Genomic DNA, 18,847 nt, shown 5'->3' with positions numbered 1-18,847 from the left:
CCCCAGCCCCTGCAGCCAATCATTAATCAGTACCTCTGCAGCTGCTGTATATGCTATCTATATGCAGTACTGAGAATGAGAAAAACTTGCATGTCTATCTGCAAGTTAAGGCACTGTCAATCCAGGTTCAGTTGAGATTGTAATACCTTTTTTAAAAATATAAGCATGCAGGAGACATACAGTTCCTTTAAGAAAAACTAATCTCTGTCCCTTTAGATGTGAAAGAACTGCCTCTCCCTTCCTATGATACAAAAGGAAAGGATTAAATATTAGCAAAAGGAATACTGATCAAACATGTGGCTGCATTCAAGGTAAAAGGGTTAAAATAGACACAAAAAAAGAGTTAAGCAAATCGCAAATTATCCACACACCAAACCACAAAAGAACAAAAAGGTCCCAGTTAGAGCTGAACAGGCTAAGCGACTTATATACGACTATTAAACAATGCTGCCTTGTATCTTGTGAACAGCATCAGTGGTAAACATGGCCACAGTGAATCACGCCTTTCAGCTGCTGTCCACACTGTAAGTGTGTGGTAGGTTGCTGCTACAGCGGTTAGACAGATAAGATGTTCAGGCCTTTGTTTACACACGAGCAATAGGGTTTACATGTTGATCAAATATATCTCAGGGTCACTGGGCACATGCAAAGCCTCTGTCACGATGTAGGTTACGATAATACATCTAGTACGTTCACCTTTATGATTTGGTCCAAAATACATCACTAACATACACTGTATAAAGAAGTTGACTAAGGGAGTGTGACGTCACCCATAGTTTTTGGCTCCAGTCAAATGAAGCTCACCAAGGCCTGCAGTTAGAAGAGTGAATTTGGAGCCGAGTTCCATATTAGGAATAGGAATTTATTTACAGATAAAATAGCTAAAAAAAAAAACAAAAACCAAAAAAACAAAGATCATATACAGCAGGTTAATAAGAACGTTTTTACACTAAAATGACGAGGCTCACATCAGCAATAACAGAGAGAGGGGCGACAAATTTCGATGTAAATTCAACAGGAAACAGAGTTGGTGAAGCCGGAAGTGCACCCATGTTCACTTCCTGTTCGTAACGTGGCGGCTAGCAGGTTAGCCAGCTTGTCCATTTCTGTATACAGTTTATGATCGCTAATCAATGTGGCTGCTGGACCAAGAGAGGTAGGCCAATATTTACCTGACACCCACGTGGAAAGTCGATGTGGTGAAATTTATTTGTAGTAGAAAATGTACGAAAAACATTGAAAAACAGCATTGTAACTAAGGGTGCACTCACACTAGGACTTTAAAATTGATCGCCCATAAAGCCTGATACCTTTGTCCACTGTAAGCGCAATCAAACCATGGCCAGGCACAGCATGGTTGGGACTTTGGCGTGGTTGGAGAAGGTGGGCCAAAGCTCGACTTCACTATACGGGCCTTGTGTGTGTGCTAATGTTATTTATATGAGGAAAATAGTGAATAAACTCCGGTACATATGACACGATTAATCCGTGCTTATATTCAGTAAGAACTGTGGACAGCGACAGAAGTTTTGCGGTCTCTCGTCTCCGGCTGTCCTCACACCTCCGCGCTGTTATTATGTCGATAAACTCACAGCAGAGCACATATCCCAGCAGGACTCGTATTTGCCTCACCACTTCATAGATATTTCATTTTGCTTGACTCATTTTCTCCGCTAAAACCAATAGCACTAGTGCGTGACATGTTAGCAAACAGCGGCAAGTGATGACATCATCGGCCTGCGCCCAGTTCGGTTGTGCAGGTGTGAGTGCAGGCCATAGAACCCTACGCAATCGTGCTTGCGTACGGCATGGTTCAAAGTCCTAGTGAGAGTGCGCCCTAATAGTCTTACCTTGCTGCCGATGATGGAGCGAACCTCGTCATCAGGGGAGGTGGGCGTCCCGGAAATGTCAGGATTACTGTTGCTAAGGCTACGGGAGCGGTTCAGGTTGAGACTGGCGGGTCGCACGGCTGATCGAGCCATGGTGGCATAGTGCATGGAACCTCCCAGTCCACCAGGGCCTAAGACAACACAAGAACATACAATAGAGCATGTAAAGTGAGATGAGAATACATTTGTTTTTGATTATTAAATAATATTTTATTACTGACTTTACAACAGTAATAGCATGGTAATAGGCTGGATATAGCATAATAACTGGAACAGTGTCGTCATGATCCTCAAATTTCAAACTTAATTTCAACACTAAGGAATAGACTCAATACCAATTCGATATCATAATGGTAGTTAAAACACAAAGTGGTTTTCAATATTAAATCTTAGTACTTCCTTTTTATTACCATGTGGCCTTATATCTGTGTAATCCCTCAGTAGCCCATGTATGTTACATAGTGGTCCATGGGCGTACAGTATACTAGTCTATGTGCTTTTATACTTGTTGTGATACAGCTCAAGGTCATTCTAAAGCTATTCAGGAAAGGTTCACTTCTGTCCTGTGAATGTGACTGTTTCAGTATTGAAACTTGTTCAAATGAGTATCTACTTTCAGTACTAGTTTTAGTATCAATTAATATGTGATTTTCGATAATTTTGACAACCATCAGCTGAAACAACAAAGAATAAAAGCATTTTATACCTTAACGTTTGTGCTCTGTTTCTACATTTCCAAGAAAATACTAACCATAATATTTTGAGTGCCTCGAACTTCTTCCTGACCACTGTGCACATTGTTTGGTTACAATAGCAAGTGTACCTTATCTGTTTTCAAGCAAAATACTAACACTGTTTATAGTAGTGTTCATTCATACTGGGGTAAGATTTTCATGACACATTGTTCTATCACGTGTAATTACATTTTTAGTAACCATGCTATAACTGTGCTGCAAACACTTTCAAATAGGAAGCTTTAAAAACACCAGGATATAAAGTTACAACAAAAATGATGAAAAGGATAATAAGGAGCATTAAACATTTGCATATGTACCTGTTGAAGCTGAATCGGAGTCTGTAGAGCAGGTAGAAAATATGCAGAATGTAGATGGAGGAAAACATAAAATAAAAATAGGGGGGAAATAAAGTTAAAATGACGCATGCATAGTCAAACAGACGCCCTCAGCTCAGGGTTAGACAGAGTTAACAAAACATTTAGCAAAAGAAATGACCAAAAATAATATATAGACATGTTGTAACACAGTATAATGTTTGTGTTGAATACCCGGTGAAGGGGAGTTGGGGTCAGTGCTGGGCAGACGGAAGACATAGTGGATATAGGAGGATAGCAGACTGTTGCGTCCATGCATGTCTTGGCTGGTGTCCAGATATTTATGGAGTCGGTTTACTATAGACGCCATGACCTCGAATGACGCTTGTCCCAGGTTCACTATAAAAGGCAGAGACAGACACATTTGAAGAGAATATAGTTTAATTTCAAATACCCACAAAAAAGCATAAGTAAATTATATTGTAAAAAACAGCACTAAATGACAAAAGACTGCTCCGTGCTGTCTGTAGCCAATAAAACATTTTTTTTCTCTTGAACTTGAAAGTAACTGCAGAAAGCAGCACTCTAATTGGCTGTGAATTGGCCTGAAAAGCAGTTTTAAGTTGTGCATGTGCCTGAAAATTAATGTATGTGAATATTAACAATGTAATATTTTTTGTTTGTGAAAGCTATAACAAGTCAGACTGCTTTTAGGCCTGTCATGATAGCAAATACAGTATATCGTTATTGTGACAGGCCTATATATTAATATATAATATCCTATTTTAAGAAAAATTAATAAACGTATTAAGATTAATAATAAACTATTGACTATACTGAACGATAAGTCATCATAACTGCCTAACTGCTTAAAAAATACTTCTTCCTGTGTGAAAATCAGTTACCTAAGCTTGAACTCTTATGAACACAATGTTATTATTATCCGATTTATGTAATTATGATGTACCTATCTGTCCAGCAATAACTGGTGGGCGCACCACAAGCAGCACCAGTTTATCCAGCAGCAGGTGAAGGAACCTCACAACAGGCTCCAGTTGAGCAGAGTTCAGGGCTGCGATGCTGGTTTTGAGCTCTGCCTCCAGACTGTTCTCCATAATACGCATGTCTCCAATCCGCACTGGGAACATGTGCTCATCCAAGGCGTGCACCAGAGCAAAGAACTTATCCAGGTACTGATCCTGAAATACAGAGGAAAAAAAAACAGGGAGATGAGATTAGAAGAAAAGAGTGGCAAAGATGAGAAGGTCTGTAGTGATTAATTGGAATTGCTACTAGTTGGCTATCGGTGGGTTTCAGATGACGTTGCAACATTCTATAGGCCAGTATTATTTAATGGGGGGGAGGTAAACTGAATATGAAATGCAGATTTTAATTGTAATAAAGAATGCTGTAAGATCAAGTAATTAGGACTGTCACAACAATTACTATCGACTTAGCGTTCAATGTATGAAAGCTGGATATTTTGAGGTTCAGTATTTATGGTGTGCATATTTTTGTAGCAAAAGTGGGGAGGTTTCTGTTATGTAATGTAATACAGTAAGATTAGAGCTGTAGAAAGATGAAAAAGTCACATCACAGGACTAATTATTGTTATTTATTTGTAGCTCATGCTTTTAATGATACTGTGTTTTTTAATGGTTTACTGGAATTAGTCAGTGACATACAGTTGTTTCAATATTATTGTTCATCCTTATATTCCTCTGTGGCAATATATAATAACTTCAAAATTTGCTATGTAGGTGTAGTAGTCATTAATCTAAATGATAAAGTTCCACATTTGTGAATTGAATTTTGTATATTTCATGGCGAAGTACAATATAATCAATACGGAAAACTGCCTAGTGCACCCATCTGTGGTAATCATATTTTTATACCGTAATCTTTGTCTGGACAACAGACTCTAAAACCTATGCCAAAAGACCTTTCATAACAAAGATAGCAGCATTATTGAATCAAAATAGAAATAAACAATCTCAATGTACTAAAGAAATAATAATTTGACTAGTCAGCTAATCAGAAAAATAACTGACTTGTGGACTATAGCAAAAGTAAAAGTTCAAGGTACTTTACAGTAAACACAAAAGTACAATTACAATGTTAGAACCAAGAAATACCAAGAAGTACTAAAGTAATTGTTAGCTGCAGCCTTACTGAGAAGAACAAAGGTTTATGACAGAGAAAAACTGTCAAATAAAACACAGTAACCTTGGCTGTATCTGGGTATAACTCTTAAACGGCAAGTTTGCTCACCAAGTGGAGGCTACAAACCAAAAGATCTACAACAGCACGGCAAAGTCCAGATAACACTGAGCCAGGACCAGTGATTTATGAACACATTAGACTCAACCACACTCAAGTGCACCACACCACAAGTGCCTCAGAGATAGAGTAGCCTGAGGAAATGACTGCCAAGGTCTTATCATATGTACAGAAGTTAAGGCAGGATTACTATTTTTACAATCCTCGCATGATGTTAATTGTAACAAAACAAACAGTTCACCTGGTGTACTATGTAACTTGTGCCTGTCACAGAAAAAAGAGAAGCAAACCCGCTCACAGTAAGAATGCATAATTTTCAAGTTTTTCTTTTTTCCCAATAATAAAACATAGGCAATTGAAAAAATTGGAAAATTATTGCCTTACTGTGGAACATTTCATGAAAAGTAATAGCATCTAAACAACCAAGTGGTGGACTCCTCCACTAAAAAGTTACCCAATTGAAAAGAACACAACATAACCTAACGTTATTTTTACAGCTGAGTGATAAGATTTTTTTGTTATCATGTATGATTACCTGCGTGTGAATGGTGGAGACAGCTGTAACTTCCACATTAAATACACCTCGATGGTTATCCACCCACTTCATTCCTGGAAGTGGAACCTGGAATACAAAAGCACTTTAAAACGCTGAAAATAAACATTATGTCATTCAACTGAAGTGGCAAACTTACATCTGGAGAGAGCACTGAGTAGGACTGAGGAGGTTTTTCTAGAGACACAGGAAGGCAAAAGTGTCCCGTCCGCAGACGCCCATTCTGCAACATGGGGATCCACTGGAAACACAAGAAATCAGATTAAATATATTGAGATTACTATCCAGGTATACATTTCTTACTAATTACTGAGATTAAATAGCCCCACCCCACATCCAAACAGTCCCAAGTGGAGTGTTTTAAATCTCACTTTAAAAGATCATTGTGTAACTTTTTCAGTAGAGGGTCAGTCAAATGCTTTTCTCCATGCAGATGTTATTGATTTGTCTAGAATGTTTCACAGTATGGTATTAAACATTTCTATCTTCATGGAGACTTAATCAGACCAAGTTACAGGTCAGATCTGTGGAGAGGCAACCCCGCCCACAGTCAGAATGTCTGTTTTTCTAGGTATTTTTGAGGTATAAAACCAACTGTAATTGAAGAAATGCAAGATAGAGCTGTTTAATGTCATACTGTTGGACATTCTAGGCAGAGCAATGACATATCCATAGAATCAAGCAGGTGACAGACCTGCAACCAAAAAGTTGCACAATACACCTTTAAGACCCACTTTTTCTCTGGCTTTAACACTCTGTGAGTTGTGTGGACCACTGTGTCTTTTATTTATTTTTACGTTTTTATCCTTTAATTTACTGATATTTTTTGCTCTAATTAGATTTGGCTAATTTTATTGCTATAACGGGGATGAGTGGTGTTAAACAGAGCTTTATTGTATATTTGGTAAATGGTCACTTATTTATATAGTGCTTCTCCACTTTCAAGGCACTCAAAGTGCTTTACATCAAGGAACCACTCACCCATTCACACAGACATTCAAATACCAGTGTACACAGACACTGGGCACTAGATTGGGGCCTAAGGACACAACAACAGCATTCTTCTATGAGAGCACAAATCATGTATCACGCATTTTCATTACATCTTATATCCGTATTGTGCAGCACCTAGGAACCTGTTGTTTTTATTAAATAAGCCATACAAATATAAGTGTAATAGATATATTAATTAAAGCTTTACCGTGTAACCAACAGGCGTCTCCAGTGGTGTGTTTTGCTTCTGCTGACAGCTGACATGATAAAAGGTGAAGAGGATGTGGTGGTGATCGGACAAAGATGCAGGGAGCTTAATTTTGACCTCGTCCGAAAAGTCTGGCGATCTGAAAAATACATTTAAATATGTAAAATCACTAAATATAAACCAGTAATCTCAAAACATCTTAATGCTAAACACAATGTTTTATGCATTTGTTTGGTAATGAAATTTCACCTTGGAATTTATTAAATCTCAGCGATGGAATGTAATGAAGTAAAAGTAGTAAAGTACTGCACTTCTACATCTGAGAGCAGGTATCTATACTTTATACTACAGTGCACTACATTTTTTAACTGGACTGAAAATTACAAGTATTTTGTTTTCAGTATCAAAATCTAAATCTGTGTGAAATACTTTTACTTTTTACTCTTTAAGTAAATTTTTAAACGGGCACTTGAATACTTTTACTTAAGTAGATGTTTTCATCTGATACCGTTACTTTTACTTGAGTATAGTTTGGTCTACTAACTGTACTTTTACTTAAGTAACAGAATTTAGTGTTTCTGTTATACTTATTGTATTGTTGATGTACCTGCACTCTGTAAAGCACTGTGTGATTTTATCTGTGAAAAGCACTATATAAATAAAGTTTACTTACTTACTTACTTTACTTTCACCACTGTTAAATCTAAACATAAGGAAAACTGCGTCCACAAGTATGCAACAACAGCATTGCTTTACGTCCCACAAGACCATTAAGAACCAAAGTTGGAAGACTCAAATAAGACAAGCAACAAACCCACAAGATCACTGTCCAATTTTAGAAACCTTCGACTTGAAGGTCAGCCATAGGCGCTTACAGCAACATACTGTCTCTACAATGGAGCTGGACCAGTTTAAAACTAGTCATGCACCGATTCAACTTTTTCTGTTCCGATACCAATCTCGATACTTCTGGTTTTAAGTATACACAATATCAAACAAAACTAAGGCAGAGACTTACAACATTATTTCTTTACTTTAAAATGTAAAATTCACAACTTTACTGGTGAGGGTCTGCTACGTACTTGTCTTCATGAAGATGTTATTGCTTTGTCTGGAATGGTTCAAGGTGTGACATTAAACATATCCATATCCATGTATTCATTATGGGTTTTTCTATTTTATGGTATCAAAAATACAATAATTCCTTCTGTGAATGGGGCAACACTCCACAGATCTTAAGTGTAATATAACGTAATTGTGTAACCTGTTTGTCTCTCTTGTGATACATAGATTTAGATCTATAATGTAGAACATTATTTGTGTCTGTTATTTATCAATGAACTACAGAACACCTCTGAAAAATATTACAAGACGTTTTGGGCCAACATTGTCCTTATCACATAAATTTATAAACCAAAATAGGATATCAATGGAACTGATATCGAAGGAGCAGATATCCAAACCAATACAATTTTCAATATCAGTGCTGATATCCGATACTAGTGTATCAAGCAATGTTGTTGTTATGGATGCAGTTTCCCTTATGTTTGATGTAACCGTGGTGAAAGAAGTAGTCGATTCTGTTACTTAAGTAAAAGTACAGTACCAGACCAAAACTATACTCAAGTAAAAGTAAAAGTATCACATGAAAGAATCTACTTAAATAAAAGTATTAAAGTACCTGTTTAAAAATGTACAAATGCAACAAATAAAAAGTAAAAGCATCTCTTGCAGATTTTGAGATTCAAATGTAGTGATTTTAATAGAGATTTGATATTTATACAAATTTGTGCATACCTATTTGAAACTAAACTTAGAGTAAACAAGCAAAACTAAGTCTAGATGTAAGTTTGTTGAAAAATTTGACAGAAGACAAATCAATGCAGGTCTACTTTCTATGATACATTATTCACGGGTTAATTAATTTTAGCCTTGAAAGAATGACCCTTAGTGACAGATGACAAACCACAGGATATCATAAAACATTTATGGTGGTGATAAAATATTTGACACCCTTCAACCACTACAGGTTAGTGAAAGTTGTAGCAAGGACAGAAGATCGAATATAAGAATTGAACCAGAAAAGAATATAAAATCGTATAGAACTTTCAATGCTTCACTGTAAGGACCTACCTGTTATGGTATACTACAGAAGTATAGGCTTCTTTGTAGAAATCTGCACAGCTGGACTTTCCAAATATGACCTAAATAAATACAATAAAAAAAACGTCAGAGTTAAAAAAAAGATGTAAAAACAGACTCTACTCAATGCCAATACCAATACCACAGTGCTAATAAAAAAAAAAAACTCATTCTTTAGCAATTGAATTTAATATTTAATATTATTTTCTTTTCTATTACCATGTGGTTTTATATCTCTGTAATCCTTCATTAGTTCAGGTAGTTTCCATAGTGGTCCATGAGCGTATACTAGTCTATGTGGTCTTCTGATACAGCTCAAGGTCATTCTAAAGCTATTCAGGAAAGGTTCATTTCTGTCCTGTTGATGTGACTTTTTTGTATCAATACCTGCTCAAATGAGTATCTAGTTTCAATACTAGTTTTAGTATTGATTAGTATCTTATTTTTGATACTTTTGACAACCCAATACAAAAACTCCAGTAAAAGCTTTTAAATGTTGACTTACAGGCATGGCATTATTTGGGTCTTCTCCGTTCATGAATTGCACTTTGACAGTGATGTTGCGGGCAGAGCCTTGGCGGTTGGCAAAGTTAAGACTTTGAGGGTTGACATACAGTAGATTCCTGAAAAACACAAAGACACAACATCTGCTGAGTATAATGCGATTAACACAAATATCAATAGGAAGAATCAATACGTGTTGTTATGTCATAAGCCTCTTTCATTATCTACCATTGTGTTTGACCCAGTTACTGAGTTTTACAGTTACATCAGATTCAAAGAACTGATAAGAGCAAGGACAGACCTCTTTACAAACTTTAGTAATGACTGTTTAACAAACACATGGGCATGTATGGGCTGTAAAGGAGCACTTAACATAGACCATGGGTGTCCAAAATATGAATTATATTTATTGAGCCTCAGTGGGGCTGTTGTCCTTTAGTCATTTAGTAGGTTAATCAGTCGATGGTTTCTTAGTCACCCAAAATTTGTAGATTATAAGGATTTATATGGGACAACAGCAAGGAGAAGTGAGTGAGTATGTTATCTGAAGATATGGTATTTTTGGAAGATTAAAGGTGTACTGTATTGTGTAACTTTTTTGGTGGAGGGCCCGTCAAATGCTTTTCTCCATGGAAATGTTATTTCTCTGTCCGGAATATTTCACAGTGTAGAATTAAACCTTTCTATCATTATGGAGATCAAACCAGACCAAGTTACAGGTCAGATCAGTGAAGAGGCAATCCCACTCACAGTTGGAAAGCCTGTTTTTGTAGGTATTTGTGAGCTATAAAATCACCTGTAATTTAATAAATGTAATATATGTATATGTTATACTGTGGAACATTCCAGGCAGAGCAATGGCATATTCATAGAAAGAAGTAGATAACAGACCCAACAAAAAAGTTACATAGTGCGCCATTAAATTCATGATTCAAGTTGCTTCCTTGGGTTTCTTTCTGCAGGTGTAGTCTTCTGAGTGCAGTTTGGGTCCGATACATACAGATGCACAATAGTTTTGAGAGCTTCTTTTTTGACCAAGAATTTCTTCAGTCAACTACAGCCCTAACCCTCAGGTCGTTAGCTAACCTGGTCCAATTGATAATAGCTAATTTAAATTTTTACGGCAAATTTAAATCAGTCTACTACTATGACATTACATTGTGGGCAAACATAACATTAATGTTTTAAACCTAATTAAAGGCATGGTGGCTCTGTCAAAATGCAAATGTAAAATGCACCCATCTGAATGATCCAGTGTACTGGCCACCAGTCCTTGGCCATCCGATTCGTATATGTTTCATGATGTGGTCCTGGTTGAAAAAAGTCCGGACACTCCATATAGACCATTTAAAAAAGGGTATTTTGGTGGAATAAAAGGGGCTCATCAGAATGGGGTGGATCAGTTAATAAGAAATACACAAATAGCTGAAGAATCACAGTGACAAGGACAAATAAATAAAGAGACTGTCCCACAGGACCACAGCTGGAACCACAAGTGAACAGGAAGCGTGGGAATGTCCACCATGACAACTTTTACTGTAATTGTTTACTCCCTTTATTTTACCATTTACTGTATTACCTTTTATTTCAAGGTTTAACAAACATACATAAAAGAACACACTATATGTGGGATTCTGCAAAAAAACAAGTGGTTATACATTGGAGTATACTTTGTAAATAGACCATTTTGACCATCATAAAATTTACCAGCTTTAAATCGCAAGTTATTTTTTCCATCACATAAATTTCCCCCATTTTCAGTTTCAAAGGGTCACTCTTCAACCAGTTCCTTGTTATAACTTTGTTGCTAGCGATCAGCATCACTTTAAACAAATGGAAGTGCTCAGTTCAAATATTGTTTACATGCAACAAGCCCAAGTATATAACCTTCACTGGGTATTTTATAGTCAAATACCTCTTCCACTACAGGTGCAAAATTGTCCCAACATTATTTTATTTTAATACACTTCCACAACACATGAGGATGATTGGCACTTTTACACAACATTATTAACATAAAATTATAATGATCAAAATGTGTTGCCTGATCAGGTTTACTATGCTGGCAATACTGATTTGTAATACCAATAGCCTACCGTCACCATATTCAAAAGAAAGATTTGAGTGGACAAATCAAACAAGTAATTTCATTATATTAAAAACTGAATCCCTTTTTAAAATTTAAATACCAAAAACATTTTATCGTTTAGTTGGGTTTAGGCTCAGGAATTTTGGTCTATAAGCTTCTGCACTCTGGATCCACATATACTGCATATCACTGCCAGTTTTATGCTGAGCAAGCAAATTCCAGCCACATTCACTCAGTGTGTGGCCATTTATTTCATAAGACCACAACTCCCTCTCCACTCATAACAAAGAAAAACACTTATTCATGGCCAAGAACTGAAGGGACCCATCCGTAAAACCACAACTCCTCACTGTTTCTGATTAGGAGGTGTTGATGTGAGCTACAGCATATTTAGCATTGTAACATAAATAAACTGGATGTAATTTTCCTGCCTCCCAAAATTTGAAGGTCCTATATTATGCAAAATTGACTGTTGAGCTTTAAGCCGTGTTATAATGTTGTTACCTCCTCAAAAACATACCTAAAGTTGTGTTTTATTTCATTCACACATGTTTGAGTGACCCTTTATTATTAATCTATCTACATTATCACAGCTTAATATGCTCTCTTCCACCTAGTTAACCTAGTTCAAGTTAACATCTACCTCTTACCTTCCACATCTGAAATTATCCAAATGATTTTAGTGAAGGAGTATGTAGTTTACAAACACAGTAGAGAACTTCCTGTATGAGTGTTTTCAGTTTAAAATAAGAACTCAGCCTAAATATGCAGGGTTTTGTGTTTTATAATCAGAACCTAGTTTAATATGGCCCCTTTAACAGGTCAACCTAAAAATAGCAAGCCTGTTTGAGTTAGCACAGTGAATGTTGCACGTAGTGACCACACACGAATAGTTTTATTGCCAGGATTTTTACTACTGTCTGTAGGTGTCAAGTTTTTTATATTTCTGTTTCTAATTACAGAACAATACAGTGGATAGGTGAAAGCTCTCAACCAGTGAACTGTCTGCTGAAGAACCAACTAATTGACCCCTCATGAAGCCTCATAAAATGTTTTTACAACTGGGTGTACAGACATGGTGGTGTGAAAAACTGCAAGCTAATCAGTTAGTCATATCTTTCCCATTTCGTGTCAAGCACCGTCAAAAATACTGCACCAGGCTTGACAAACTTTTTAAAATATGACACAACTGAGCGGTGAAATCAAGATGATGAGCACAAAGCGTCCAAAATGAGGCATCATTGCTGGCGCGGGTACAACTGACAAGCCCCGTGCCCCTCGCCCTCCCTGTCCCCCGCTCTGCTCCCCCCCCGCTCTAGCCTGCCTGGGCTGAATCAGCACCACGCTAAATCAAACTTAGAAGCATTAATTACAAACTGCATTATCAATCAGAGTAAAGTGTGCAGGCTCCAGGTTATGAGACTGATCAATCAAAAAACTGGGATGGCTATTGTTGGCTTTCTGCTGATCAGCCTAAAGCCCCATGCCCCAGATGGAGGAGCATAGGGTGTGGTGGTCCAAGAGGGGAGGAGGGGGGCAGGATTGGGGTTGAATGAATGGCAGAGTGGAGGGAGGGAGGGAGGGAGGGAGGAAGGGGAAGGGGAGGGAGGTACAGATGTCATTTGCTCACTACTGTGATTTGTTTGTTCAGGAGAAGAGAGGGAGAGGGAGGGAGAGAGAGAGAGAGAGAGAGAGGGAGGGGGGATAGCAAGAGGAGGTTGGTTTCTGAGCTAAAACACATTGGGGTTTAATGATCAGCTAATCCCCACCACTCCCCCTCCTCTCTGCCTCTATCAGTGGGGCAGTATATAACGCAAGGCAGGCAGTTGCGCTCACATTTAGGAAGTTTTGTCATCAGAGCAAAGCAAGAGGCCAATTTGTACAGGCAAAGAAAGCGCTATGAAGTTCCTACTACTATTTGTGAGTACGGTAGTTGTTGTCTACTGTGAAGGTAGAGAAGATACAACATTGCCTTCCATGGCCCTCACCACACCCCCGAGCTCAACGGAGGCAAAGTCACGGTTTGCAATGCTGGACGACGTGAGGTTGCTTGCAAATGGCTTGCTTCAGCTTGGTCAGAGTCTTCGGGAGTTTGTGCACAAAACCAAAGCCCAGATCAACGATATTTTCCAAAAGTTAAACATTTTCGATCGCTCGTTTTACCAGCTTTCCGTGGTCACTTCGGAGATTAAGGAGGAAGAGGAGGAACTGAAAAAGACTACGAGTTATCTGAAAGCCAACAATGAGGAGATAAGGAACCTGTCACTGGAAATTAACTCAAAGATCAACAACATCCTGCAAGAGAGAATGCAACTGCAGGTCAAAGTGGGGAGCCTGGAGGAGAAACTTAAGGGGCTGTCTCAGATTCTGCTCCCTCCTGAACAAGTTGGCGAAATATCCAGCCTCAAGGTAAGATTTTTTTATCTGATAATTTTTCTGTTTGCAAAGTTTTAGAGCAAAAGTAAACTGTAAAATCAAGGTGCAGATTAGCAAATGAAGAAAGCTCATCATCTGTTTTGTTTTTTCTATGTTGGCATTCTCAGGAGGTGATCGAAGCCCAAGAGAAAACCATTACAAATCTACTCAATGCAGTTAAAGAACAGCACGAACAGCTTAACAGCCAAAAGCTTAAGATAAAAAACCTGGAGGAAAAGGTAGCTTTTTTGAACCATTGCATTTTAATATGTAATACTTTGTTGTGAAAATCTAACTTCAATATTGGTTGCAGCTTAACAACGACAACTTCCAAGAAACTATGGAAAAGTCAATGGATTCTGACCCTTCATCTCCAGACATGTTTGAATATCTAACAGTGAACACAACAGGTAAGCAAACATTTAAAGGTGCATTTTGTAACTTTTCTGGTGGAGGGTCCGTCAAATGCTTTTCTCCATGGCTATGTTATCGCTTTGTCTGCAATGTTTCACAGTATGATTTTAAATCATCATCATGAAGCTCAAACTAGACCAAGTTACAGGTCAGATTTGTGGAGAGGCAACCCTGCTCACAGACAGAATGCCTGTTTTTCTAGGTATTTTTGACCTATAAATCCACCAGTAATTTAATATATGGTAGAGCTGTTAAATGTCATACTGTGGAACATCGAATGCAAACAATGACATTTCCCCCTCCCCCAACCAAAAAGTTATATAGTGCACCTAATAAAGCTCAGTATTAAATTTGTTAATTTAGAAACATTTGACAATTTTATGCTAATTATGTTTTATATTTTTTGCACAGATTATCCTGCAGACTGCAGTGAACTATATGAGAAAGGGGAGGTGAACAGTGGAGTCTATGTGATAAAGCCCAACCTCTCTGAGCCATTCAATGTTTACTGTGAAATGACATCAGGTGAGTGGCTTTTCACAAGTGATGCAATGTTAGTAAATCAACTTTCTTGTTAGTTACAGTTAGGCTGCGTAACTTTTCTGGTGGAGGGTCCTGTACCTCCTTGTCTCCATGGAAGTATTGTTGCTTTGCCCAAAATGCTCCACAGAGTTGCATTAAATGTATCTATCGTGACACCATCAAGCCAAGATACACGTCATATCTGTGGAGAGGCCATCCTGTTCAATTGAAAAATGCAAGGTAGATAAGTGCAATCCCGTACTGTGGAACATTTCAGGCAAAGCGATCAAATCTCCATGGAAAAAATCTGATGACAGACCATCCACCAGAAAAGTTACACAATGCACCTTTAAAAGAAAACCATCTCGACACAACAAAAGGTTATCCGCCTGATAGTAACAGAAAGGAGGAATTATGCAATGTGGTGCACTACTTAAGATAAAGACGACTTCAGATAAGGCCAGTGTAAACATAAGTGCAAGTAAACCATTCTATGTGTTTTTTTATGCGCAGATGGAGGAGTGACTGTCATTCAGAGGAGAGTTGATGGTTCGGTGGATTTCGACCAAACATGGGAAAAATACGAAAAGGGCTTCGGAAATTTTGAAAGTATGTATAGCTGAAAATACCTCTATAATAAGTAAGGCTAACTTTAAGTACCTACTAAAGGGGTGATATTGACAATAGTGTATACATTTGAGGTTATACCAACGATGATTTTCTTTCTACTGTAATAGCAATCCATCAGAAATGTGCCAAAACATGCCTGTAAATGCTGCTTGGTTAAGGTTCAGGGATTGCCCAAAACATGAATGGACTGGAAAATTTACCACAAAAGTACAGAAATACTACTTCATATCCTTAAGATGTAAATGCATCTTATCAGCTCTTTTTGCAGCTTTTTATTATACAGTATTGACCATATAGTCTGTAGTACAATATATTACCCCAACTGATGATTATTATTTTTTGATTTATTTAATGTGGACATAGCAATTACATTGGACAAACTAGATGGATTGTTTCTAGAGTTATAATTAATTAAAAATTTCAACAACCTGTCCGTAGGAGGCTTTTACTGCAGTTCAAAATAGTACAGTAAATTATATTGATATTTTAAATTTTTATATTGATATTTCCCATCTCTAGTACCTACAAACACTAACTGTCTTATATGTTTCACAGGGGACTATTGGCTGGGGCTGCAGAAGCTCTACAGTGTTTCTCAGCAGGGAGCTCATATCATGCGAGTGGACCTGGAGGACTGGAGAGATGTCAAACACTGGGCGGAGTACACGTTTTCCCTGGACGGACCCTCATCCCACTACACCATTCATATGAGCCACATCTCTGGAGACCTGGCGGATGCTTTGGCGAATGTTACTGCTGTTCGATTCTCAACTAAAGACATGGCCACTGACAACCACAGAAACTGTCCCAGGCATTCAACAGGTAAAGAGAATCATATGAAAGTAATTTGAGAGTAAATTAGGGCTGGGGCTTTTTTTTTTTTTTCTTTCTTTTTTGCTAAATCACTATAAATTACAATTCACAATTCATATTTTTACTTTTTAAAAACATAATATTAATTTCATATGCATTCACAAGACAAACATTTTGATATTTAACACATTTTTTGATATTATTGATAAATTAGTTTTCCATTTGATTTTCAATTCTTTTTAAAAAACAAACAGATGTGGCTTTCAATGATTATTTCATGTACATAGACAAAACAGTTAGTGCCATTTAAATGAAAGTAAATTGTTCATTTTAAACCTCCAAGCTGAACTCTGCTCTAAAACACATGCTTTTTTCTGACAGAGGATTATCTTTAGACCTTTCTATATAAAAAAAATCACCATTGATCATTTGAAATCATTGGATCTAAAATCGTTTAAAATTTGATTGACTGCCCAAACCTACAATAAACTGTAAAGTGATGTATAACTAATGTGCCTTGCCCTTAGGTGGTTGGTGGTTTGATTCCTGTGGAGAAACCAACCTCAATGGAAGGTACCTTTGGCTGCGTTCAAAGGGGCGTTCTGTGAGAAGAAAAGGCATTCACTGGAAGCCAAGCATGGGCCAATCGCTTTCATTAAAAACAACAAAGATAAGCATACGACCAGCTCGTACCACCTCTACCAGCTTGTACTGACATGCCCTCTGACACAGTCACACTAGCATAGTTCAATACACAGACAGCTCAATAGAAAATGCTGCTTTACAAAGTTGTAGCTAAGGAAATAGTAATACCAGAAATACCAAACAGTAACACCAGATCCTGCATGGACACTACCTCTGGTGCTGACCAATGAAAAAGTTTAAAGGCCCTGTACCTGTTTTTCCCATGTATTTAAGCAAAACATCTCTTTCCCCAGTGCAGATTGTGAGCTATTGAGGTCAAAATAAGCCAGTTGTGTACTGTTTGCATCTAATTAGAAACGGTTTTATAGCCAGATAATCAGGAAGTGCGTGTTAGCATAGTCATTACTCTGCACTGGCCTCTGAGAGTTGTGAAAAGCCCTTGTAAACTCACTGCAGTCAGCAATCACGAGATTCTGAATGCAAATCAGGTACAGTGCCTTTAACTGTAGCAACAACGTAACCATGGCACCAGGGTCAGTGACCTACTGGTATCAATCCAGCAGGAACAGTAAAGTTGTCCTTATGCAATGTTGGCACTCACAAAATGAAGATCAGCAAACCATGTCTAACAACCAGGTCACCTGCTGTAGTATAATGCTCAAGAAAATACAAAAATAGTGTATCACGATTGCATCTGTGAGCTTCTTCGCTATTAGGGATTTAATAGAACTGATGAAATGGCATTTGCATGTTTCTAAGAGCTAGAGGTATTCTAAGCCACAGGTTAGACTTTAAATATTTCTATGCCTTAATCTTGTTTTGTAAATGTTTTATTTTTTTCATTAGTTTGAGTAAAAAGTTGTAGTTGTTTTAGTAGTTCTGTTGAGAGGAAAGTGGCCCTATTCGTCTCTTTTTCATCATTTGCCATTGCTCACACTGTTTTTTACGGTCTACCTTTACAAGCGCACTATTATTTTTTATTTACCTGTTTATTTAAACCATGTTTCACAGTAGTATAAGCCAGATGCTTGAATTACTAGAAATCTGTCATTACAGTGTATTTTGAGTCATATTGACTTTTGTTTTAGTATTATTTCATTACTGTACTGTAAATGTTTCATACTAACACATTTAGCCAGGGCTAAACCACGTTGTATTTATGATGTCAACATAACAATAAAAGATTTCTGATGTCCAGTGTTTTGTTAAGTGTTTAATTAAGCATTTCTAATAGGGTGCAGGGGGAACTATGTAACTTTTTTGATGCAAAGTGTAAAAGAATTTAAGTAATTTATCCTCAACGTACATCTCTCAGTTTAACATTGACTCACAGGAGCTATAGTAACACGATCTTCTTGCCTTGGCATACCATTGCCATACAATTAGCATGCCATTATCTAAATTGTGGCATTGCTGCGTAACCGGTGCCTACTGCCCTTCATAGTCTCACCACACTTGCTTTATGAACCTCCTCTTTTGGAAGCATAGTCAAGGGGCTTGAACACTCAAAGATCATACTACGTTCACGTTTGAAATCATACTATGTTGACTTTTCATTTCCCCTGGGCCCGTATTATTGATGACAAATACATTTCTCCCGCTTAAGACATCCAGTTGGTCTCCAGCCTTTTGCTTCCACCCTTACTTGGACAAGCTGAAAACTTCTACAAAACAATGTCTGCCACCTGATTTGTCTGTT

At 37.5% G+C, this 18,847-nt stretch overlaps 2 protein-coding genes across 9 annotated transcripts in view; one reads left to right on the top strand and one right to left on the bottom strand.

Moving 5' to 3' along the window:
• The window catches only part of dock7 (dedicator of cytokinesis 7), a 51,043-nt gene that overhangs the window by 22,950 nt on the left and 9,246 nt on the right, over positions 1-18,847 (bottom strand). For 5 of the 8 annotated variants that reach the window (XM_055164511.1, XM_055164518.1, XM_055164512.1 and 2 more), the window contains 9 exons: positions 9,622-9,739; positions 9,108-9,178; positions 6,975-7,113; positions 5,913-6,014; positions 5,756-5,842; positions 3,908-4,139; positions 3,175-3,339; positions 2,944-2,964; positions 1,851-2,020 (listed from right to left, as the gene is read on the bottom strand). In XM_055164511.1, coding sequence (XP_055020486.1) covers positions 1,851-2,020; positions 2,944-2,964; positions 3,175-3,339; positions 3,908-4,139; positions 5,756-5,842; positions 5,913-6,014; positions 6,975-7,113; positions 9,108-9,178; positions 9,622-9,739 — 1,105 coding nt within the window. The remainder of the gene's footprint in view (positions 1-1,850; positions 2,021-2,943; positions 2,965-3,174; positions 3,340-3,907; positions 4,140-5,755; positions 5,843-5,912; positions 6,015-6,974; positions 7,114-9,107; positions 9,179-9,621; positions 9,740-18,847) is intronic. The other 3 variants (XM_055164514.1, XM_055164516.1, XM_055164517.1) reach the window with 1 other exon arrangement.
• angptl3 (angiopoietin-like 3) lies at positions 13,514-17,814 on the top strand. The gene is made up of 7 exons (XM_020924761.2): positions 13,514-14,118; positions 14,253-14,363; positions 14,438-14,534; positions 14,950-15,063; positions 15,574-15,669; positions 16,246-16,512; positions 17,031-17,814. Exons 1-7 carry the CDS (start codon positions 13,609-13,611, stop codon positions 17,216-17,218), a joined length of 1,383 nt encoding a protein of 460 aa, XP_020780420.2. The 5' UTR covers positions 13,514-13,608; the 3' UTR covers positions 17,219-17,814.

Source organism: Boleophthalmus pectinirostris, unplaced genomic scaffold (genome assembly GCF_026225935.1).
Source record: "Boleophthalmus pectinirostris isolate CB_2022bp ecotype Guang Dong unplaced genomic scaffold, ASM2622593v1 HiC_scaffold_7, whole genome shotgun sequence".
NCBI classification, from domain to species: Eukaryota; Metazoa; Chordata; class Actinopteri; order Gobiiformes; family Gobiidae; genus Boleophthalmus; species Boleophthalmus pectinirostris.
Note: the sequence above shows the minus strand (reverse complement) of the source record. Positions and strands in the feature narration are given on the sequence as shown.

Excerpts from the sequence above, each read along its gene's own strand:
- angptl3 (XM_020924761.2), top strand. The coding sequence starts at position 13,609 with ATGAAGTTCCTACTACTATTTGTGAGTACGGTAGTTGTTGTCTACTGT. Across the intron at positions 14,535-14,949 it reads TCTAACAGTGAACACAACAG|ATTATCCTGCAGACTGCAGT; the intron begins GTAAGCAAACAT and ends TTTTTTGCACAG. Across the intron at positions 15,670-16,245 it reads GGGCTTCGGAAATTTTGAAA|GGGACTATTGGCTGGGGCTG; the intron begins GTATGTATAGCT and ends TATGTTTCACAG.